This window comes from Aptenodytes patagonicus, chromosome 10 (genome assembly GCF_965638725.1).
Source record: "Aptenodytes patagonicus chromosome 10, bAptPat1.pri.cur, whole genome shotgun sequence".
In the NCBI taxonomy this organism is placed as follows: domain Eukaryota; kingdom Metazoa; phylum Chordata; class Aves; order Sphenisciformes; family Spheniscidae; genus Aptenodytes; species Aptenodytes patagonicus.
In genome coordinates this window covers 23,636,216-23,659,555 of record NC_134958.1, presented here as the reverse complement: position 1 = coordinate 23,659,555, position 23,340 = coordinate 23,636,216, and the positions used below count along the sequence as shown (strand labels likewise).

Here is a 23,340-nt window from a genome sequence, read left to right as displayed (position 1 = left end):
GCTGCCGCCCGCCACCGCCCTCAACTCCCCTCCCTCCGCCGCCGCCGCGCCCCGCCCACTGGCGGGACGGGGAGGAGTCTAGCGAGGTCCCGCCTCTTAAAGGGGCCGCGGGCGCCTTGCTCCTGCCCCGCGGTGGCCGGAGCTCCGGGCTATCCCCGCCGCGGGCGGGCCTCGGTTCCCGCGGGCGGCGGCAGGGAGGGACCCGCTGTCCCCCTGAGCGGGAGGGGGGGAACCCAGGGCTGGGACAGCCGCACCAGGCCAGGCTCCAGGTGCCCTCCAGGCTCTGCCCACAAGTGCAGGCAGGAGCAGCACCCCCAAAACCCCACCACCACCCCCCCGGGAGTCCCCCCCCCCGGGCCCAAGGAGCAGGGCAGGCTGGCGGGTGCTTCAGCTTCTCTTTATTGATGGACAGTTGTGCTCCACCGCCCCAGGGGCCCGTCGGAGTGTGGGGTGAGGGAGAAGGGGGGGGGCACACGACTAATACACGAGACACACTGCAAGGGGAGCACAGGAAGCCCTTCGCACGGAGGTGCCAACACCCTTTTTTATACCCCCACCCCTGAAAACAAAACAACACAACACAACCCATCTTAGAGGGGGCTGGCTTCACCTGGGATTTGGTCTGTGGGCAGGTTTCTGGCTGGGACAGGTCCTGGCTGCGCAGGAGGGGGGCGAGTAGCAGCTTGCCTTGAGGGAGGAGGGTTACAGCGGAACCGTTGACCACGTCGCCTCTCCCCTTCCCCGTCACCCCAAAACAGGGGCAGGGAAAGGGACATTTCACACCCTGAGGACAGTCACTAGGCTAAGAGGAGTCTCCTACGCTGACTCCGATGTACATCAGGACAGGACTTCACTACGGGGAAAGGTTTTTAAAAAAACTAAACACTTCAAGTATATTTTTTTTTAGTGATTTAAGGTCTCTTCCCCCTGCTGCTGCTGCGCTGGGTGGTGTTTAGCAACCTACATCCACTCTAGGGACAAGGAGAACATCGCAAGCGATGGCTGGTCTAACGCGAGGGGTGAGGGGAGCGGAGGGGAAGGGGGAAGGAAGGTGGTTGCTGGTTGGAGTCAGTCGTTCAGGGAACCGGCACCACGCGCATGGTGTTGGTGTAGCCCGAGCCGGGGCGCCAGCCCGTCAGTACGATGACCAGGTCGCCGCTCTTGAAGAACCCACGCGCTTTGCCTAGGAGAGAAGAGAGGGAGGTGTCGGAGCTCGGGGCCCACTGCCGTCAGCTTGCCGCAGGGGGAACATTGCTTGTCACCCACTCCCCACGCCTCCGAGGCGCCAGGGGCAGCCTGTCCCAGGGCAGCCGCGGCTCCGGGTTGATAACCAAGACCCCGTCCTCCCGCTGCCCGCCCATCTTGGACCCTTCGCCTCTGCTTTGGGCTCCCCTGCGGCACAGAGCTTGAAATTCAACAGCACGGTCTTCGGAGAGGGGACAGAGAAAGGAGTCACCCCGCTCCGGGCTTCTCTTGTCTCTCAGGAGTGATGAGCATCACAGTTCAAGCGCTCATCACGTTAAAACCAACCTGGTTTTCTGCTGGAACCTATTTTAAGGCAGCCGTGACAAACCCGCTGTCCCATTTCCCAATCGGATGTGGTTGTGCTTATGCAACTGCCATCCCCCGTTTCCCAATCGGATACCGTTAACACAGAGGCAGCCAGTTCCTCTCCCTTTGTCACCGGTTCCCATTGGTAACCCCAAAAGCACCATCTGAGGTGCTCAGGACCACCACGTCCCACCAGACCGTTCCCCGGGAGAGGCTGGAGCGGCATCAACTCACCAACGTTCATGCCCAGGTTCACACGGAGGTCCACATCCTCCGCCCACGCGTCGTGGGCTGGTTCTTTGCACAGGACGGGGAAGATGCCCCGGTAGAGGTGGGCCTGGCGTGCCGTCTGGTCATTACGGGTCACAGCGATGATGGGAGCCCGTGGGCGGTACCGGGACACCAGGTGTGCTGACCTAGAAGGAACCAGACACGAGGTGAAGCACCACGTCGCAGGCACAGCTGCCTGAGAGTGAGCCCGAGGAAGCTCCTGTACAGCCAGAGGGGCACCTCCACTCACAGCACAAGCAGCAGCGAGGTTTGCCTGTCGCCCTGGAGGGCTCCACAAAACCCCTGGAGGGATGACCACAGGAGATGCTGGCGAGAGCCAAGCTCGCCAACGAGCTTGATGCTCTGCTGAATTCCCAGTTAGGCAACTGGGCGGACCACCACCAAAGGCTGCCCCTTGGCAACAGTCCCTACTCCAGTCTTGCGGTGAAAATCACCTCGCCTCCGAGTTTAGGAAGTGCCATCTGTGTGTTTTGGTCCCCGAAAACAAGCCTTTATTTGTCTCCGTTGCTATGTTAAGGTGGCGAGGTGCCATTTATTCTGGCCTCTGCAAGCAGTCCTTGGCATCTCAATGGGGGTCCCTGCAAGTTCCCTCTGTTTTGAGGAGCTCCCGGTTTATGGGATGGAAAGAGCCCACGCCAGCAGTGCTACCCAAAGCTTGCCAAGGAGGAAGCCATTTGCCTCCCAGCCACGTTCACCTGCTGAAGCCAGCAAAGAGGCCGGTTCCTCCGTGCAGAGCTCTGCTCTTGCGCCCAACAGGAAGCAAATGCAACTGAGGCCAAAATTTATACCAGGAAGTTGGGCACAGAATCCTTAAAATGCCTTAACATAGCAAGCAGCACACACTGGGTGGGGACCACGGCTTCCCCTTCCCCGGGCACGGCTTACAGAGTGCATCTGCAAGTAAATGGAGATTAAAACTGCAAGGCCACGACATTTACAGCTCCATGAGCATGCCAGTATCTCCACTAGCTTTTGCAGCCTTGTTTAGTGGAGCCAAGCTCAGCAATACTCAAAGATTGCTGCTTCAAGTAGGCAGTAGCAGTCTGCTCGAAGCACCCAAACACACGTGCCAGCTCTCAGACAATCCTTCCCACGCTGTCCAAGAAGCCTCCCGGTAGCTCTAGGAGACCCAGGTACTCAAAGGCTGTAACAGAATCCACAGCTAAAAATATTCAAATATCAGAGTTCAAATCTCTTTAAAAAGGTCAAGTGTAAGACTGGAACCTTTTACAAAGAAACATTAGAAGCACGAGGGTATCCAGAAACTCAGTGCTTACAGTCACTCCTCATCTCTGCAGAAAGTGGCTGCTTCAAATCATTTTAAGCTGTACATTTGGGTGAAGGATTCACCGATGGTCCAGTTCTTCAGGTAGACCATGCCCAGCGCATATAATCACATCTCTGCTGCTGCACTATTTCTCTGGTCCGAATCCAGTGCAAGAAATTCAGATTCTCTTCCAGAAAGCAGTCTGAGACTTACGGTTCGACGTGCTTTGAGGGTGGGCAGCCTAGTTCCTCTAGATGAAAAAGCTGATCAGCAATGCTTCAGCTTCCTCTCCACAACTGGAAAAGTGAGTCTCTACTCGGTGGTTGTCACCGTCGCTGGACAGAAATCCCAAACTATATAGTTCCAGCACGTCTGCATTGCTGTCTCTCACCTGCAGCCAAGGCACTGAGCTCGCCTGAGAGCGCAGGCGGCACTTGGCTGCTGGGTCCCTGCCAGATGTCTGCCTGTTCAGTGAGTTTACTCGCAGGCAGGCATAAGGAAGCCTGTAAGAGGAAATTTCCAACGCTTTCAGTTTCCCTGCCTAACACTTCTAGGCTAAGCAGTCCCTCTTCGCCCCTCGGGCTTAGCCAAGCAGGGCTGATGCCTGAAAGGTTCAGCGAGGGACCTATAGTTTGGATGCTACTACGAAAGGCCAAGGCCTCGATTAAAAAAAAAAAAAAAATAGATTCTGCATCCACTGAACTTCTGCCTTACTGTTAAATCGAGGATTTCTTGCCAAGAAGTTTGAATCGAAGCTGTAACACTTATTTTCCCTTGACTCTTCCAGCCAGCACTGCTGGCAGAGATGCCATTCGGAACAGCAAGGGGAGGCAGGGCTCGGTGCCGATGCCACGCTGGCAGAGGCAGGCTGAGGAACTCGGAGGTTGTATATGCAGATGTTTGAGACGTCTGCCCATCTCCCGAGGAACTGGCACTGCAGGCAGGCGGCCTGGGCTCTCAGTCGCTGCCAAAACCCGGGCTTCACCATTACAGCTCTAGTCTTTCAAAGCCATCTTTTTGCGAGTCTCCGTCCCCCACCCTGTCACGAAGCGGGCTTGACCTGAGGGAACCTGTCACCTCCTACCTTCCAGACTTGGTGAGGACAATAATGGCCCCGCTGCAGCACTTGAAGGACGCTTCCACAGCGCCAACAGCGGCGGCCTCCGTGGGATCACAGTTCAGGGAAGTCAGACGACGCAGTTCCTCAAACAACTGCCTGTGAAAGATGGCGGCTTCGGCCTCCCGGGCAATCTATAAGAGCAACACGCATTCGGGAAGACAACACTCACGTCAGTCGCTCGGGGCAGCACAGGGTAAGGCGAGGTGCTCTATCAGCAAGGTGTCACACAAATGCCGTCAGCTTTTGACAGTAAGAGTTACCAATTAGCAAGCCCAGATTTAGTTCCACACGCTGGGGTGATGGCCGCAACACTCAGCCACCCAAACAGCGCAGCCTTACAGAGGAACCATTCGATTCTCAAGGTTTCTTTTCTGAATTGGTGGCACCTACCGAGTCACCTCACCCTGCCGAGCCCACACTCAGGTGACATTCATGCCAACTGCCAGGCACTCTCGCTCTGCTCCTGCCTACCTGGAGTCCCTCCCTGCCACAGAGATGAACTCAACTCAGACTGCAGCGGTTACGCAAGGCTGATACCGTAGCAGCAAGCCGCTTGCTAAATATTTGCAGTGTTAGAACGGAGCGTGTTTTTACTCATAGTAACGACTGGCGTCAAGCACCCTCTCTGAGCCCTACCTGCCAGACTCGGTCAGAACTATCAGGGCTGGAGCTAAGCACTTAAAAGAGGCCTCCACTGCGCCTAGTGCCATGGCATCAGCAGGGTCCCTGTTGTTAACATTGAGGCGGAAAATTTCTTCAAACAGCTGACGATGAAACATTGCGGCCTCAGCCTCACGAGCGATCTGCAGGCCCGAGTAAGAGGAAAGGAGGAGAAAAGAGGAAAGAAAAGAAGGAAAGATGTACCAGAGTAACATGAGATCACGTTAATTTGCTTAACTGTCACAGTAATGCATGCAAGAGGATATTAAAGGTCAGGCTGTGAAACTCTTTTTGGCTCTCAGGTTGTGAGTCTACTAAATGCAACCCAGTCTAAAACGCCGCAGCCACGCTGGCTGGTCCACCACGCCGTTTACCTGGCAGGCCCCGGTCAATGGGCAGGCATTTCAAAGGTGGCATTCTTGCTATATTTTGGATTCCTTTCAGAGCAGGCAAACGCAGATTGCTTTTCAAGGACCAGAGCAAGCCAGCTCAAGAGTCAGACCGCACTTTGTTGCGGCTGCTTATTACTTCCTTGAGGGACTCTCATGCCACCTACCAGCCTGCTGATGGTCCTGCCTGCAATTCCTCAAGAGGAAATCCGTGCAGCTCCATGTCCCCCCTTCATACTCTCCCAGTGCCACACAGCACTGCTGGAACGGTCTTCATGGAGCCAACATGCAAGCAATGCGCTTTCAACATCACCCCTGAAGTTGGGAGACTGCCTCTCTCAGCTTCATTGGATTTAGTTTAACATGAGAGCCAGTAAAGATTTAGTTTAACTTGAGAGTCACTAAAGATTTAGTTTAACTTGAGAGCCAATGAAGTTTCACCTCCAAGCGCTGTACCAACTTCCTTTTCGGTAATAGAGAAATAAATAGGAACAAGTCTTCCTTATAGGGTTGTCACATGTATGTTGGGGTGTTTGTACAGTGCCAGACTTGGACAGACGAGAGGTACAGAGGCACAACTAAGGGCTTTCTGTTCAGTCTAAGCATCTGCAACAAGTTCAGTAATCTGTTCATCCCAGTACGCTGGGAATTACTCACATTTAAAGACAAATCTCACCTCAGAAGGCTGCATTAGCCTCTGACAACCCGATAAAGAAGGCTTGCAGAGACTAGAAAAGCACGCAAAGGTTGATCATCTTTTCAAGGATAACTTCATCCAGTTACTCCAGAAAGTGAGCAGCCGCTACACAAAGGATGACGAGTTGATGTTTAAGCAGAGACTGAAGTGCCATTATAGTGAAAGCTTTGTAGTTAGACCCCTTCCAAATAAGAGTTCTGCTACTCTAGCGTTAATGAATTATTTTATGTGATGCTAGGAATTATCCCTCTTCCACAGATATCAGTTTAAGCCAAAGTAGTAAGTATCTTATGTCTAAAAATAACAGGACGCATGTGACAGGCAGGAACAGCAGTCCAGTGCCAACTCTGGTCCTAAAGCAGTCAGTTTTGTTACTGCTGGCTTTACACTTGCCATTAGATAAAATGGAAGTATTCGCCTCAAAATACTTACTGCAAACGCAAGAGCTGGTAGCCAGGCAGTTTATCTTCAAGCTCCTGGTCCAAAGGCAGGCAGCTCTGCATAACACGCAGAGTGAACCCGAGTTTAGAGGGAAGCCTGCATCCCCCAGTTGTAAGAGAATATGTGTATACGCGTGTCTGCTTTGACAGTGGCTGCAGAAGGGCACAGCAACTCTTAACTCCACATCACAGCTGGCTTTACTCATACAGAAATGGCTAGAGGGTTTCCAGTTGGTACGCAGGTGGAGATACCAGGGTGGAGGTGGGAGAAAGGAAAACGGAGCGGCTATTTAAACCTTGGTCCCGTTAGACAGCATGGCCAGGGCGGCATTCGAAGACAACTGCGGATCACGGACTGGAATTGGAAGGCAGCCCACTCCCACAAGCAGGAAACAGCCTGCCCAATATTTGGAAGCTTGCTACTAAACCCGAGGCACATGGCATTTTTGTCACAGAGGTGCCAGCTACTGAAGAGCAAGCTCCAGCTAGCCTCGCAGAAACGAAAGGGATCGCTAAGCAAAACCCCTGCAGAGTCCCAGCAAAGCTGCTGTGACAGGTCGTGGACAGACAGGTCAAGTCTCTTAGAGAGGTGCAAGGATACTACATAGCACAGACCCTCATCATTCTCAGCATTACAGCCCACGTTTGCTGTCTGCACCTCACTACAGAGGGAGCTTTACTTGGAATGCTCCTGTAGCAGCACTGGATAAACAAATATATAAACCCAAACTGATACCAATTTCAGGCCAGAGAATGCATAAAGGAGCCGCTCTTTACCAGAGGCAAGGTGCTCTCTCCCTGCTATGACCGCTTGGCCACTTCAGATGGAAATATTCACCCGCTCTGGCCATGCTGCAGATATTCAGACCGTGGTTATTCAGGGCACTATTGCTGGGCAGGGCTTCTCTCAACTAACAGCAAGTGAATTAGCTCAGATGACAGATCCTGACTGTAGGTGGACGTGCTCCTACCATCACAGAGTTGGCAGCTTGCTGCCTGTGCCACGTTACATTAAATGAAGTGAATCTGTATTTGCTCCTCTGCCCGGAGGGTTAAAGCCTTCAGTATTTCTGCAGGGGCCTGGCAGAGCGACCACCGCTATTCCCAGGTCTGCAGGAAGAGGGAAGCACCTGCAACGGATCCCAAGCTCAGGCTCCAGGTACAATACTACCTGCCTGAGTCTAAGAATTAATGCCAGAATGGAAACCCAGGTGTAAGGTTTGCTGCAGCAAGTTTCCAACTCTCGGTAGAAAGTCAACCCTCGTGATTTAGGGGGTGAAAACTGAGGAAGAACCTTTCGGGTGCACCGTTGGCGTTCAGCCTGTAAACCAGCAGTCACTGCCCAGTAATCATCAAGTCATATTTTGCATTTGCCATGTGCAAAAACACACCACTCCATATTGACCAGGTAAAGTTAAAAGATATTTACATAATGCACTGCAAACAAACACTAGCTGAGTTGATTAATCTATATAACCTGAATTGCAAATAAAACTGGTGAGAGTTATAACTGGTGAGTTATCACTGCTGTGATTCACAGCACTGGTAACTGGGGAGAAGCAACACTTGTAGATACTTGACATCAGGCTTTTTATCAGCTGAAATGCGAGCTGGGTGAACTCGAAGCAGAGCAGAGGTTTCTGGCAGTTCAGGCATGTAAAAATACGGTGCTGTCAGTACTCGTGCAACAGACACCCCCAACACCAAGCGCACCAGGTGCTGAATGCCACGGTGCTGTAAATCAGACTCACAAGCCTCCCCCCGCCCCCCTGAGGAGTCAGCCGATACCTTTCATTATCTAGAGATAAACTGCTTAAGCAGCTCCTTGACCTTGGAGAAGTTTAAGGCATTTAATATGCCAAAATGAATAGGGTATTTGGAGAAACTCATACCAAGGTAACAAAACAAAATTAATATGAGAAATCTGAAGTTTTAGATGTCAGAGCACTGCAGAGCAGTTCTCGGCTCTGCCCGACAATCGTTTGGAGCACACAAAGTGAGGTTTCAGGCCCTCAGGACCATGCTAAGTAAAGAAACACCCACAGCAGGAGTGTGAACAAGGAAGTCATTACTACGATTTCTGCTAGGTGCTGCCACCTAGCACCAGACACATTTAGATCTTCAGGTGCCTGGCTCATCTGGAAGATGCAGAGCAAGAGAGTACTGCTACTTTCACCTGCAGGACGTGCCCCCCCACCAGAGCAAAGGCAGTACTCACAGCGTGCTGCATGCGCACAGCCTCGAGCGGGTAGTCTCCCTTGGCGGTCTCTCCAGAGAGCATGATGCAGTCCGCTCCATCCAGAACGGCATTAGCAACATCGCTGCCCTCGGCACGGGTCGGGCGAGGTTTCTTGATCATGCTTTCCAGCATCTGGAAGAGAACAAATCCAAAGAAATCAAGACACTGCAGAAGGAACCAGCTGCTTTTTCACTAGTGCACTTCAATATACTTTATCGATAGGGCAGGAGACAGGAGGCAGCTTAAGGACTCTGGGAGAAGAGTTCTCCTGTGGGTAGGGGACAGAGAGGGGCCTGGTCCCTAACCAGGTTTGAATTAAAGCACCTACCAGCGAGAAAAACAACCCATTTCATTTTGTACCTGTTCTACATTTACTCCTTTCCCAGGGAGATTTAACCTACCCAACACCACAGACACAGTATTCTGACTTTCCAATTTAACTTTTCAGCACAGGGCTTGGTCCAAGGAACTCAGAGCTCTTTAGAGCAGAGTATTGCATTAGACATCTTTACGGAAAGCTCAAATCCAGCCACCTGTTCCCAAATTAGCATTTAAGGGTTTGTTTTTTTCATCTAGAAATAGGTAAACAGCAAGGTCTGCACCAACTAACATCACCTTCATCCAACAGAAGATCTCAAATTTTTTATATAATACGTACAGGCTAGTAAACTCAGAACAGCTAACACCACCAGCCTCCTAAGCACCCACTCCAAAGAGAGCAGAAAACAGGACAGCTTTCCATGAGGTGAGCTCTTCCTACCCCCTTCTCCCAGAAGCTAGTGTAACTCCACACACCAAAGCCTGGCCAGCTCTCCTATCTTCCTCAGGCGCTCAGCTTTCCCCCCGCTGCAGCTCACCACTGGGCAAACACCACTCATTTCCTCACGAAACACCACCGGTGGCAGCGTTTCAGTTGCATTTCAGTAGCAATACAGGAAGAAGAAGGAGCATATGCCACTGTAAATCCAGAGCCTTGTCTGATGACTACTGTTTAGAGACAGTTTTTGCTTCCGCAGCCTGTGCACAGAGCAAGCGCAGCCAGGAAACCAGTCCTCCCAGTGCCTGAGGACTGTCTGCATGTGATCCCTACTGGAACCAGTGAAGCTGGACATCAGCTCTCCCTCCCTCACTAGCAGCTCCCAGAATAACAAGGAGATGGATCTTTTACTCAGTTCCTTCTGATGCTGCAGTGTGGGTGCATCTCGTTAAGATACCCGGGAACCTTAGCAAGTCTTCTCTGTTAGACACAGATGTGCTGCTACAAGATGCCAAGGCAAGGAGTAAACGATTTTTTCCCAGAATTTGTTTAGTCAGCCCAAAAGGCTCATACTGCATGAAGTTTTGAGGGGTAAAACCTTCAGCAGCCACACAAGAGGTCCTGTAACCTTACTGGGGAAGATCCCAAATACATCGCTGAAGTGCCTCAAGATGAGCTATTCAGCTATGAGCAAAACCTCTTTGCTCTTGGCATCTCACTCTCCAGCAAACGCCATCAAGCCATGACAGCTACTGACGTTCACACCCTGCCAGACTCTGGCAGTTACAAGCTAGCGTTGCGTTTCGAGTACCTGAGTGGCACAGATGATGGGTTTGCCAGCCCTGTTGCAGCGCCCAATCATCATCTTCTGGGCAAGGAAGACTTTTTCAGCGGGGATCTCGATTCCCAGGTCACCGCGGGCCACCATAATGCCATCGCTGGCCTCCATGATCTCATCAAACCTGACAGCAAGAGAAGAGGTTTGTTACCCCATTTGTTTTGCAAAGCACCTTCCCTTCTGTTCTGTCCTCCCCCTCTGAAAGGGAGTATCGCTCCGGAGGGCGATACCCAGCTATGCTGTCGGCACAGGGACTTTCCATGTGCCATTTTGGAATCCTGTAATGCCAAGGTAGGAGGAAGAAAAACAAGACCAAGTCATAGCACATATAAAGTGCTATATAAAGCTTTCTAAAGCTATACAAAGACAGATCGAGAGGAGCATGAGTTGATCCGAGATATTTTAGTCTGATAGTTTGTCACAGACTTGGCGATTCCCATGCATTAGCTTGCTGATTTGCATCCAGAACAGCAAGTTTCCTCACGTTTGAGCTCGCACTCGCTACAAAAAATACCACAGATTTTTCAGGGATGCAGGGAGATTGTGACACTGTCCCCACAAGCTCAGGGCGCGTGACAGTTACACAACCCACTGTTCATACTGCAGCTACGTCAAGTCCCACGCACATGGCATTAACTGACGGCTTGCACTAACCACCCTGTTACTCAGACTAGTAAGTTTGCTGCTGCTGCTGCCAAGCCAGAGACTGGGAGTCCTGACTACAGCGCAAAGGGTCTGTGTTCTTCCGTTGATACAGGGTGACAAACCTCAAGTGTCACCTGCACAAAGCTCACCTGCGCACACCCTCGTGGTTCTCAATCTTGCTGATGATCTTGATGTTCTTTCCCCTCTCCCCTAGCACCTTCCTGACAGCGTGGACATCAGCAGCTTTGCGGATGAAGGAAGCAAATACCATATCCACGTTCTGCTCCACACCGAATTTTAGGTCCTGAATGTCCTTTTCAGAGACCGCAGGCAGGTCGACTGCAGCACCAGGCAGGTTCACTCCCTTCTTGCTGCCGAGCATGCCGCCGTTCTCGATCTCCGTCATGACATAGTCCTTGCCTGAAACAAATGTGTTCCCACGGTCAGTGTTTACCAGAAAGCTCCCCGCTGCCAGATCCCACACCACCTCCCTGCCTGAGAACAGCAGTGCCAACAGTGACCGCACATGATAAAAGCGCATCACCGCTCTCTTCAGCGGATTTATGTGGCACGCAAGCTTGCAATTTACCCGTGGGAGCACAACAGACCAGTTTAAAACCACTTCTATGCCGTCCTTGGAGAAGATGTCTTTTGTTCTGTGCAGGAGGTTGGGACTGCCTCCCCAAAAAAGCCACCAGGTTGTATTTCTGCACTCAGGAGCCCTGGAATACCAAACTGAGCACCCCAAAAGCCTCACCTCCATCTCCCTACACACTCTGGGATTAGAGGCAATACCTTGAGGCTAGAGCAGTTTAGGCAGCACTATAAAGGGAGTACTGTGGAACTAACCTTGCCCCTACATTACCAGTTAAAGCTAGTTCTGTCTCTAATCACAAAACTCCGGGTTTATGCTGTAAAACCAGTTAAATCCTGCATTAAAAGTATGAATTAACCTGGCTAAAATTGAATTAGCTAAACAGGCTTTGATCACAAGCACTGGTATGTCCCTACCACACATTCACCTCTGAAGAAGGGTTTTAGATGACAGCCTAGTGAAACCCAGCTGAAGTTAGTTTTTGGAAACTTGCTAGCTGAAGTAGAGAAAGTTTTGCTCAAAGTCTCACTACAGCACTGAGAACCACATACTCCTTTCTTTAATACACAACTGCAAACTAAAAAATAGTTACTGGAGGGAAAGCACAAACATGCTCTGAGGAAAAAAAACAAACAGGCATAGCTGGAATGGTTGATACACACCTTTCTCCTTAACCAGCAAGGAAATCAGACCATCATCCACATAGATCTTGCTGCCAACTTCTACAACCTTGGTGAGATTCTTGTAGTCCACCCACAGCATGTTCTCATCGCAGTTCTCCATGAAGGCATCATCCAGGGTCACTTTGAGTGGTGCACCCTTCTTCAGCTCCACTTCTGCTGTGCCACTCTGTGTGTCAAAACACGCGTTTCAGCAAAACAAACCAGCACACAACCACCTCCCAGCCTGCAGCAGTTTGTCAAAACTTTTGGTATTTGGTTCGTTACCTCGTCTCCTAGAGACATTTTGTGTTTGGAAAAGGCCACAGGCATAACATGATATCTAGTCTCACACGCTGAAAAAAAGTGGGAGAAACAAAGAGCAACTTACTCCCTTGATGAGTCCAGTTCGGATTTCAGGTCCCTTGGTATCCAGCGCAACAGCCACAGGTCTGTAGGTGATGGGATCAGAGGCAAAGCTCTCTGTAGCTTCTCGCACGTTCTTGATTGTGCCCTCATGATACTGGCAAGGAAAAAGAGATGGAAGCGTTCAGACCATTTCTACTCCACTGCTTATGAAAAAGATCACTACGCGCCCCAAATGCTGCCCAAGGTGACAGCTCTGCTCTCACATTATGCTCAATTTCAGTTCTAGCTTGAGAATTTAATTCAGACTGAGCTTCCAGAAAAGCAGAGTGTGAGGATACAAAGGCCTTCCCCACATGAAAGTGGAGTCCGGCAGTTATCTGGCTGTGCCTTTGGTGCCCCCAGTTCTAATCCCAGAAGGACAACTCAAGGAGACAGCCCAGGTGCTCGGCTGAAGTGATTTTCCATCAGGACATACGCTTGCCATTTGAAGATGGCCCACCGACCAACAGGCCTTTAGGAAGAACATTTCTGAAAGCTTTGCTGAACGCCTGCCTATTCAACATGGCAGAACATCGGCAGCACTGGCAGCTGGACAATTATGTGCATGGAAAGACTCCTGAATGCCAGAAGAATGTCACAGCTAAGCAACTGCCACACATGGCTTTTCTCCTCCTCCCTTCAGAGCACGGAAGGGAGGATGCCATTCTCTGCACTGCCAACTTCCCCACAGACTTCCAGCCTGACCCCTCTTATCAGTCCCACGGGTGAGCAGATGGACAAGCTTTTTTATAACTCTTTGGCTTAAATTTCCCCTAAAGATAAAGGACTGGCTAAGAGGACGTTATCCATTTAAGTATTTACAGTCTATTTCGAGAGCCAAAGCAATCGCAGCCGTAAGTTCAAGACTCCAGCACCACACAGCTGGCTTCCAAACTTTCACACATGCAAGAGCATTTCACTAACGCTGCCAGTTTCAGGACAGACAGTTTTGCGGGGAAACTCCCATCCCAACTACTTCAAACAAGCTTCAGATGACCAGCAGATCAGTTTACTTTACTTGCTTAAACAACATTAAGAGATAACCTTGACTGCAAGTTGTGTAACACTTGACAGACTTTTGCAGATAAGAAATAACCTTTCCCCTCTGTGCCACAGACGGACGGCATTTGGCCTGACTCACCTGGAAACACCCAGCTCCCCCCACACCACCCATCCGCCTTGACACAAGCCCCGCACGCCGACTTCAGTATCGTGGGGACGATAATCCAGCACCAGGAAGGTGGGGCCGGAAAAAGCTGTGCTGAAGTTTGTGTGCATGCCCTCGGCCAGAGATACACCGCAACTGCTAACTCTTTAGAGCAGGAAAAATTTAGTTTACTGATTGAGTGCGCAGGTCGAGACTGAGAAGGCCCCGACCCTTCCGTGCACTGCAGCCTAAATGGATGCAGTACAGAAAACTTGCCTGAACAGTGCTATTACATTTAGCTGGTCCCAGTCACCCGGGATTTTTCCTTTTTAGTTTGATACTGATGACTAACTGGCTCCTAGGGAGTCTGACTTCCTGAAGAGTTACGTATGCAGAACAGGAATGCAGGCAGAGCTGGAAGTAAAAGCAATTTTTTTTTTCTCTATATAAAAAGGTTGCAGCCAGGTGCTAGAGCACCTCTGTTAAAGTTGAAGCCCCGTTGAATGCTTTAGGGTGGACACAAGAACCGAAGCACTCGTGACAGATGAAAACTCTTTGGGGCTTCACTGGAAACTGGAGTGTTTTGGAGGAACCAGGAGGGGACTCAAACTTAAGACTGGCTACGGCTGACAGCCAAACTCAGCAGGAGACGACAGCAAGACCAGACTTTGCTGTAATCTAACCTCAGCTGTATGAAATGTGCAATCAGACCTCACCCAAAGCAGAAAGCCACAGTCCCTGTCCTCAACCTCAGCTAACAAGTACGCAAACCGCAGCAGCAGCTCCGCTGGGCAGTAACGGTGTGAAAATTTCCAGTTTCAGCCTGGCCACCAACTCCCTGCCAAGTCACCCAGCAGCAGCATTTGACTACTGAGAGGCGGAGTTATTCCACGCTACCCTTTCGTCAGGCAGATTTTGCTAACTGCAGCCTATGCACCGACACTACCCTGGGGTGTTTAGTCAAGGTCTGACGGTTGCCCACAGTTAAGCATCAGACCTTTCGATTCTGACAGCGCCCTGTGGCCTTTAAAGGCCACGAGGGTGAGAGGCCAAGCTGTTACGCACCGTGAGGCTCACGGTTCAGTAAGTAAAGCCACCTACAGCTGCTACTGGCTACTGTCTGACATTTTGAAAGCTGGAGGGCAGCCAGGGTAAAAAAAACTCAGCAGAAAGGCTCAGGGTGGCATTCTAGGCAACCTGGAATGGGATCCTCGGCTCCTCCAGTATCGCTGAGGATCTTATCTATTTATATCAGTAAGGGCTTGTCTGCCACAAGCAGTGTTGATTTCTTTTGACCTTATTCTTATAAGCTCACAGCACCACCACCCAAGTACCGTGGTGCTAACCTCATGACTGCCAGGAACACAACTGGAGCAGCTGGTTAGCCGAGCAAACCCAGGAGTTCAATTCTTTCAACAAGGCACAGTGATTACTTCAAATCACTAACAGTTTTCTTTTGAGACAAGGTTATTCATTGATCGCCTGCTTGCAAAACCCTCAGCAATGTAACAAGAAGTGAGACGAGCAACCGATAGCTGTGTACTCCTGCAGAGGTGCACAGCAAAACAGGGACAAACGTTCTCGGCTTCTGCTATTAACTGAGAAGCAGCAGCTTTGTACAGCCAACAGCAGGACACAAGGAAGAACTGAAGGATTTCATGGCAAGCAGTTGGCACACAAGTGTCAAATATCAGTTACCTGGCTCCCTGGTACAGAGAAGGGTGTGGAACCAACTTGAATTGCTTTCAAAATGGCTCAGAAAGCACACTTAAGTGTTATCAGCAATTACACAGACTCAGTATGTACAACCAGCATGCTTTCCCCAAAAGCACAGCTAAGTTTTGCCTTCCCACACCAAGGCTGGTCTGGACTAAGCTGGATTTCCCTCTTCCGTGAGGGACAGGGTCAGCAGACACACACACACACACACACAGAGTCAGGGCTATATCAGCTCAGACCCCACCCTTACCTCGTGGGTGCCGTGAGAGAAGTTGAGGCGGGCAACATTCATTCCAGATTTAATCATTTCCTTCAGCTTCTCCACCGAGCGGGAGGCTGGGCCTAGGAGGAGGAAACAGTCTGAATATTAACTCTGTAAAAATAATGAGATAACCCACACACGTCAGGCTGTTTCATGTGGAAGAGAAAAAATAACGGATACAGACTTGCTCAGCGCTGAAGCAGCTCATCTCTACAGTAGCAAAGGGTGTTTTAACTTGCCTTGCGGAGCACAGCAGAACCTGAGCAGTTCCGATTTCCCTGGCTACTGGATTCACTCCTAGCAATAACATGGGTTAGGCAGACATGGGAAAGTCATATTCTTTCCACACCAAGTTCAGCTCTGGCAAGGGATGAAAGCTGAAGCCTTCCCACAATTTCCCTAACAAGTTTCACCAACACAGGGGTTCACAGCTGCGATTCTCTCCTATCTAGGAATCGCCTACCAATGGTGCAGATGATGCCAGTATTTCTCGCAATGGTTGGCTCCGAGTCGATGTCCAAGCGGCACATGTGCTCCAGGAAGGTGTCTGCCATGGCAGCGTGCAGCTGCTGGGTCTGGATGAAAGCGGTCCCTGCATCGTGGTGCTTCGACATCGTCGCTGGAATCCTGCGTCTAGAAGAGAAGAAAGCAGTGCCAGGTTTAGAAATCGCCCAGACTTGCTCATCAAGCAGAGACACCAACACACCCACGTGATGAATATGGAGGTAACAAGAAAGCTGCTACTGGGTCAAACTATCTTTATGTTCCTACTTGAGAGTCTTAGATACAGGCAAGACACACTTTATTTCCATGTCATCCCCCACGTACACCACCCAAAGCTCACCTGCCTTCTATGCAGATGTTCCCTTCATAGCTTCTCTTCATTGCCAGTCTTCCCTTGGAGCTACACAACGCAACAAAATTCAAGCACTTGAGTGCGCAGGCAGAAATTCTGCCTCCTCCCTCCCAGCTCTTGAGTCATTTTTCCTACAGGCCTCAACTGCGTTTCCCATCGCAACTGAGGACCGGGGCAGCTCGGCGCTAGCGTGCCTGCAGATACGCTCTTACACAGGCAATCTTCTGCCAAGGAGCACCTAATCACGGCAAAGTCCGCCTAAGCTCAAAACCCATCCTTTAAGCCTGTACAAGCAAGTAGACTTGAGTTGATTAAACACAACACCTTAGCAGAGAATATGTAAAAGACTGAAGGTTTCTTTAATACGTTCAAGGTCCCTCTTCAAACTGAAGACACCGCGGGTCTCCCCCATCCCCTGAATTCCCCCTCACCCAGGGCAGCAGAAAACCACCACAAGGTTTAAAACTGGTTATTTTTTTCAAAGTTTGGATAAAAAGCCCTCTCTGAACTCAGGCTGCTTGCCTCTACAGGACTAGATCATCCCCACAACAGCAGGAACAGCCCGCAATCCCAAGAGGAAGCTGAACTGAAGCTTAACTGCCTACTGGGACGGGAGGACACTCATTTCCCAGCAATGCTGGTGCCCCCGGGCATTTTAATTGCGCATCTCAGGCCACACCGCAATAATTTTGTTCTCAAGTAGCAGTGGTGGCTAAAAGCTGTTTGTCCTCTTCGACCTGCCCAGGCTAGATTGCCAGCATTCAAAAAGCCTCCAGTAAGAGAGTGACGTAAGGTGGTGGCTACTGGTATGGGCAGATCACTAGTTTTGACTTCAAACAGTGGTTTCACTTCAAACTTCATCCCCTGGGCATGCAGGGTATATTCAAAGCAGGCTGCTCTTTCAGCATAAGCTGCCTTTACCTATAAGATATGCCTTTAGCGTGGCGCTTGTAGAAACACGGGCTGCTGCTCAGCAGGGACAGAGCAGGGGTTTCGTTCTGCCTGCCCCAAGCAGTCAAAAAAACCCCCCAATAAATCACAAAATGGTGTTAGCTGCACACACCAGTAGCTCAGTGTATTCAGCTTCGGAACAGAGGCACTAATAAACCCAAAGGCTTTGTCAAAGCTAGTGGAGCTGACCAGAATGAAACCATGCCTCTAAGGAACAGGCAGGGAGATCCCCTGCCAGCCTGCCATGTGCCTGCCCGGTGCCGCAGAGGCTCTGTTCGAGCCGATGCTCCTCCCCTCAGCCACTTCTGCTCTGCAGACCTTCCCCACGTACGTGCAGATCGTGCAGATCCTCTTGCAGGCAGCCCTGACTCACCATCGCCTCGTTCCCATGCGGCATAAAGGAGTCAAGCCAGTGGAAACCGTAATTTGTCCTGGCAAAGCCTCCTTTCCCTCAGCCCTGCCAGAAGCTGCTGATTCACTGGAGTCAGTACAAGAAGGTCTGCCCACATAAAAAGCCCGACAAAGTCCCATTATTATAGGAAAACCCGCTGGTCAGCCCTGAAACATTGTGTTTTAGCCCTCTAACACTTGCTGCTGCATCCTCCGACACCTGCGGAGCAGCGCTGGCTTCTCTAGATGCCAAAAAAAATAAGCCTTTGCTGGGAAATCACCTCCACACAAACACAGGCGAGTGGGTCTGCACAGCTTCTGGGAAGGAGAGGAATACGAAACAACGGGATCCCGAGATGGAAACTGCATCCAGAGCATGACTTGGAAGTTTTTAAAAATAGGCAGCTGAGTTCTCCCTATCTCATGGAAATCCCCCACCCACGCAAGTAATTTGCAAATATAATTTTAACCCCCCTAAGTCTTTATAAATATATAAAGAGAAAGGAAAGTTAAGTTCCCAGTCAGAATCCCCTTCACAAGATTTTCCTGCAGTTCAGTGAGCTCACACAAATTAATCAGAGACACTGTGACCTTGTCCAGGGGCGAGAGCAGAAACGCAGCAGCCAAAAAGCATCCCAAATACCCATCTGCCCGCAGCACCGTGCCCCACTACCAACAAGCTTCACTTTTTAATGTGAACATTACCTACCCACTTTTAAAGCTTCCTCCTGCCTCCCATTACCATGTACTTACAAAGCATCGATTGAATTCTACTGGAAGGACCAGTCTTATAACAGGAATGTCTGGCATTTCCCACTACTACAGACTTGCTTTTTTTAAAAATCAAGGAGAGGAGCGAGGACTTCAAGGACACACGAAGACACACAGCACTCAGTCTGGGCTGAGCGAAGAAGGGGGGTAAGCAATACCCTACAAAGCCTGAATGTTTCCAGCACTGAATAAATCTGAATTCCTTCCTCAAGGAATAATGATTAAATCCCCAAGTTTATTACTTGGGCTGCCTGTGCTTCAGGCAGGGCATCCCAAAGATGTCTGGTATCTCCCTGGCTCTTGAATATTCTAGAAAGAGCCGTTTGAGGTCAGGACAACCGGTTTTGCAGTAGCGAGGTGACTAACTCCAACCAGCTCATCCTGCGGTCCGCTGAGAGAAACCCTAAACCCCCAGCACCTCCAGATCTGCCCTCGGGGACGAGGCAGCAGCAATCCCCGCCTGGGCAATCCCCAGTACTGGTGACAAAGGGGAGTGGAAACTGCAGCGAGGCCTCGCAGGGACTGTCCCCAGGCAGGACCGGCGTTAACCACTGCCACGCCGGACATAGATGTTTTACTGCCTGTGTAAGTTGCAGGCAGGCAGGGGGGAGGCTCACGGTGGGTGACAATTCGGGTTTTATTGGTCAGCCTCACTTACACAACCTCACTGACGCTGCAGAACAAGGCTGCTCACGCCCAGTGGCCCTGGCCAGAGGCAGAAATGGTTTGAGTTAGGACTTATATTTGAGAAGGGCAGGGTTATGAAACCGGGCAAGCCTTCAGATTCCAAAAAAAAAAAAAGCCTAGAAAAACATCAGCTTTGTTCATTCCAGAAGCTAAAGGCACTCAACAACAAAAAAATTCAGCTCTGCAGCAAAGCAGGCTTTTAATACAGCCTGTCAACCCCTCTTCCAGAGAGGGAGACAACACGTTCTTCCCTCTCTGACTGCTGCAGGAGGTGGCGTCGCGCCGTTACGTAAGTACAAGATGGCCACCCCAAATTGCCATCTCTTTTCTGCAACGCTGGATGGGACCCAGAAGCCACCACCTGCTCCCGGCTGGCATACACTCTCCCCGGCAGCGAGCCGCAGCTCCGCGGGCAGAGAGACCCACAGCTCTGCAAGGGAGATGCCCGCCTGGCTTTTCGGCAAACGAGTTATAGGGACCAGGAAGGTGAGGCCAGTCTGCACGGCATGGGGTGACATCAGCACTTTCCCTGCGTGCAGCTGGATTAGCCTTGCCTCAGCCGAGCCTGCCCTCCCTGGAGGGCAAAGGCACACAGGAGGCTTAACAAAAAAAATTAAGCGACTCGAGGTGACGAGCATCAGATGTTCCGACGACAAGAAAGACTTATCTCGAGGGTATTTGTAGCGCGGGCACACCTACCCACTTAACCTTGCAGCATGTTGCTCTGACACAGGAAAGGAGCCTTTCAGCCTGGCCCCACACCAGCAGAAACCACCTAGCTGCCTTCAAGAAAACTGTAAAAATCTTTTTTGTGTTATAAAAGAAAGTTTTTTGGGTTTTTTAAAATGTAAATATAACTCTAGGTGGAAGTATAGATCCCTCTGCTGCATCCCCAGCTCCAGGATGGAGATTTGCTGTGCGCCCAGCTGTGGGCGGCAGCGACAAGGTACTGCAGCCCCATTCCATACGTGCCATCCATCACCGCACGCTGCAGCAGCCCCGGCACCATCTTCCCCCAGGGAGAACAACGGCCTCCGGCCGGGCGGGAGATAAAGGACTAGCACGTGGCCCAGCCAGCCTGGGAAACATTTTGTTTGTATTAAATTAAATTATCAGCTTGGCGTGTGGGAAGGGAATTAACGCTGGCATTGGATCATGCCAGCTAACATGAATAAATTAAGGTTTTCGTAAAATTTACGATTTTGGGCGGATAAAGAAGTAGGTAGTCAAGAAAAAAGCAGGCTGCTCGAGCAACGGGCTCGCAGGCAGTGCCGCAGTCTCTGCAAGCTCATTATCTAGTGAAAGTAAAGTTTCTCGGAAGGGTTTCGCAGGCAAGAGTCCCCGCTTCAAACACGTGGCTCACAGCAGAGCTTCCTGCCTCGGCAGAGAAGGCCTTCATTAATCTGGTCACGGTTTGGAAATAAGCTGGCATCAGCATGACCCATTAGGCCACCAAACTTTAACTCCTCTAGATTAGCCTTAATTCTGCTTTATAAATGGGATGTCGGGCATAGAATTATGCACTTAGGATTGAGGTGTTTTTTTTTTTTTAATTATGCACTCCTGGTTGCACAACAAGCCCTCGAATTTCCCTGGGGGTATCTGAGTAACCAAAAAACCTCTTTGTCATCCAATCTTTAGGCCAAGGCAAGTCACGATTAGCAGCAGCCCTTCACAGGAGCAGAGCAGGCGGTGGCCAAAAAGTTAAGACATTAACATCACAAAAACCTGCGTGAAACACTGATTTCTGTTAACCTGGGCCTCGCCGATAACCAGTTGCCTTATCAGAACAAAGCAGGTTCTTAGAGCTTGCCGTCTATTTTTATTAATCCGAGGAGACAGTCGGGAGGTTGCCATTGTCCGCCGACAAAAGCACTATTCATGCCCAGCTAGCCCTGCAAAGAGGGTTTAAACACATTTCAAAGGTTTCCACAGTTCAAGAGACTGTCCAAATCAATTGGACGTGTTTAGGCAGGCATTAATTACGGGAGAAGATATTAATCGGAAGGGGCCTCCTCTTCCGAGGAGGTGGGGAAGAAGAGGCTGCAGCATCACTGCTGAGTTTAGTGAGCCGTAGGCTGATTTAAGCTAATGCCCTTCAGAGCATCGCCGCCGCTCTTACGTGAGTACAGGCGGGGGGGGAGCGGGGAGGGCTGAGAGGGGACCGGCAAAGCGCTTCGCTCCGTCTCCATCTGACTCAGCCTCCCAGAAGACTCCGGCCCAGCCCCAGCCATCAGGAAACCGGGCGAGATGTTGCAATCCGCGCCCCGTTTTACCGCACCCGCTGCGGGGCACACGCTTCCCCCCCCCCCACCCACTCCCCCCCCCGGTACCTCGCCTCAAGGCCCGACACCTCCCTCCCCCGCCGAGGGCGGCGGTGCCCGGGGGAGCGGCTGCCGGCGGGATGCTCCGGGGGGGGGGGGGGGGGGGGGGAATGGGGGACGGCGCCGCGCCACGTGCTCGGCCCCGCGAGCCCCCCGCACGCGCGCACCCCCACCTTCCCAGGGGGCACCGCGGCCGCGCTCCCCCCCCTCCCCTCTCCTCTCCTCAACCGCCGCCTGAGGGAGACCCTCGCCCGACGGCGGGAACGGGGATGATGGCGGAGGCTGCTGCGGCGGCGGGTACCGCTGCTCGCTCGCCGCCGCCCGCTGACCCTCAGGCCGCCGTTACCTGCCGCCGCCCGGCCTCGCCCCGCGCCCGTCCTCTCCGAGAGCCGCCGCTCCTCTGCGCGCCGCCCCGCCGCCCCGCCAAGGTGATCCCGGCCGGCCGCAGCACCGCCTCCCTCCCCCCCCCCCGCGGATCCCTCCGCCGCCCGCCCCGCCAGTGGGGAGGGGAAGGAGGCGGAGCGCCGGAACTCCTTTTACCGGCGGACGCACAAGACGCGGCGGAAGGCGCTGCGACGCCGCACGCGCCCGGCCAGCCAATGAGGCGGCGGCGCACCCGCCGCGCACGCAGCCGGAGAGTGGCCGCCGCCTTAAAGGAGCCGCGCCCCGCCCCGCCGCTCTTAAAGGCGCCGCGTCTCTTCCCGCTGCTCTTAAAGGCGCCGCGCCCCCCACACCTCACACCATCCCCAGCCGCTCCGGGGCGCTGGTGGGCCGCAAGGGCTGGGGTCGGAGCCTGTTTCTCCGGGGCAGGCCGCGGCGCTGGGCGTTTTGGGGTGGTGGTGGAGGGTCCTGAGCCTCTAACTGACCCACTGGGGATGCTGGGGACCCTGGGCTGGGGACACTGGGGACCCAACGTGGATGCTCTGCACTGGCACCATGGGGACACTGTGCTGGGGACCCTGTGCTGGGAACACTGGAGACCCCATGCTGGGACCATGGGGACACCGTGCCAGCCACGTGGGGACACAACATGGCCACCTTGTGCCAGGGCCATGGGGACTCTATACTGGGGACCCTGTGCTGGGGACTGTGGGGACCCTGTGATGGGGATCCATGGTGACCCTGGGCTGGGGACACTGGGGACTCTGGGCTGGGGACGCTGGGGACCCCATGCTGGAGATGTTGGGGACCCTGTCCTAGGATGACGGGGACCTTTTCTGGGGACATTGGGGAGCCATCACGGCTGCTCCACAATGGGACCATGGTGACCCTGTGCTGGGGACACTGGGGACCCCACGCCATTGACACGGGGGCCTGCCATGCAGACCCTGTCCTGGGCTGTGGGGACACTGTGCCAGCCATGTGGGGACCCAAAATGGCCACCCTGTGCTGGGACCATGGTGACCCTGAGCTGGGGACACTGGGGACCCTGTCCTGGGCTGTGGGGACGCTGTGCCAGCCATGTAGGGACACAACATGGCCACCCTGTGGGGGACCCTGGGCTGGCGACTGCAGGGACCCCGAGTCGGGGCCACGGGGACCACGGGGACCCTGCGCTGGGGACACTGGGGACCCCCTGCCAGCCCTTGGGTCCCGTCATGGCCGCCCCGATCCCAGGGGCCCCAGTGCCCTGCCAGGGGGTACCGGGGGGGTGTGGGGGTCCCTACGGGTGACGTC

At 52.4% G+C, this 23,340-nt stretch overlaps 1 protein-coding gene across 3 annotated transcripts; it reads right to left on the bottom strand.

Annotated features, from left to right (window-relative positions):
* Nucleotides 1–381: 381 nt before the first annotated feature.
* Nucleotides 382–22,072, bottom strand: PKM (pyruvate kinase M1/2). Of its 3 annotated transcripts, none has more exons than XM_076348583.1 (11): nt 22,010–22,072; nt 16,148–16,317; nt 15,673–15,764; nt 12,540–12,671; nt 12,152–12,338; nt 11,044–11,314; nt 10,223–10,373; nt 8,634–8,786; nt 4,866–5,032; nt 1,786–1,967; nt 382–1,183 (listed from the first exon to the last, which is right to left on the bottom strand). In XM_076348583.1, the coding sequence occupies exons 2-11, from the start codon at nt 16,296–16,298 to the stop codon at nt 1,077–1,079; spliced, it is 1,593 nt and encodes a 530-aa protein (XP_076204698.1). In that variant the 5' UTR covers nt 16,299–16,317; nt 22,010–22,072; the 3' UTR covers nt 382–1,076. The 3 variants fall into 3 exon arrangements, with proteins under 3 accessions (XP_076204698.1, XP_076204697.1, XP_076204696.1); XM_076348582.1 differs by lacking the exons at nt 4,866–5,032; nt 22,010–22,072 and adding exons at nt 4,194–4,360; nt 16,529–16,549; XM_076348581.1 differs by lacking the exon at nt 22,010–22,072 and adding an exon at nt 16,529–16,548.
* Nucleotides 22,073–23,340: the final 1,268 nt, after the last annotated feature.

What these genes read in the sequence shown, in the direction of transcription:
- PKM (XM_076348583.1), bottom strand. Translation starts at nt 16,298, where the DNA reads ATGTCGAAGCACCACGATGCAGGGACCGCTTTCATCCAGACCCAGCAG. An exon ending in TGGCATCATCTGCACCATTG is followed by an intron (nt 15,765 to 16,147) that starts GTAGGCGATTCC and finishes TCCTCCTCCTAG; the next exon opens with GCCCAGCCTCCCGCTCGGTG. An exon ending in AACCACGAGGGTGTGCGCAG is followed by an intron (nt 10,374 to 11,043) that starts GTGAGCTTTGTG and finishes TCTTGCTGTCAG; the next exon opens with GTTTGATGAGATCATGGAGG.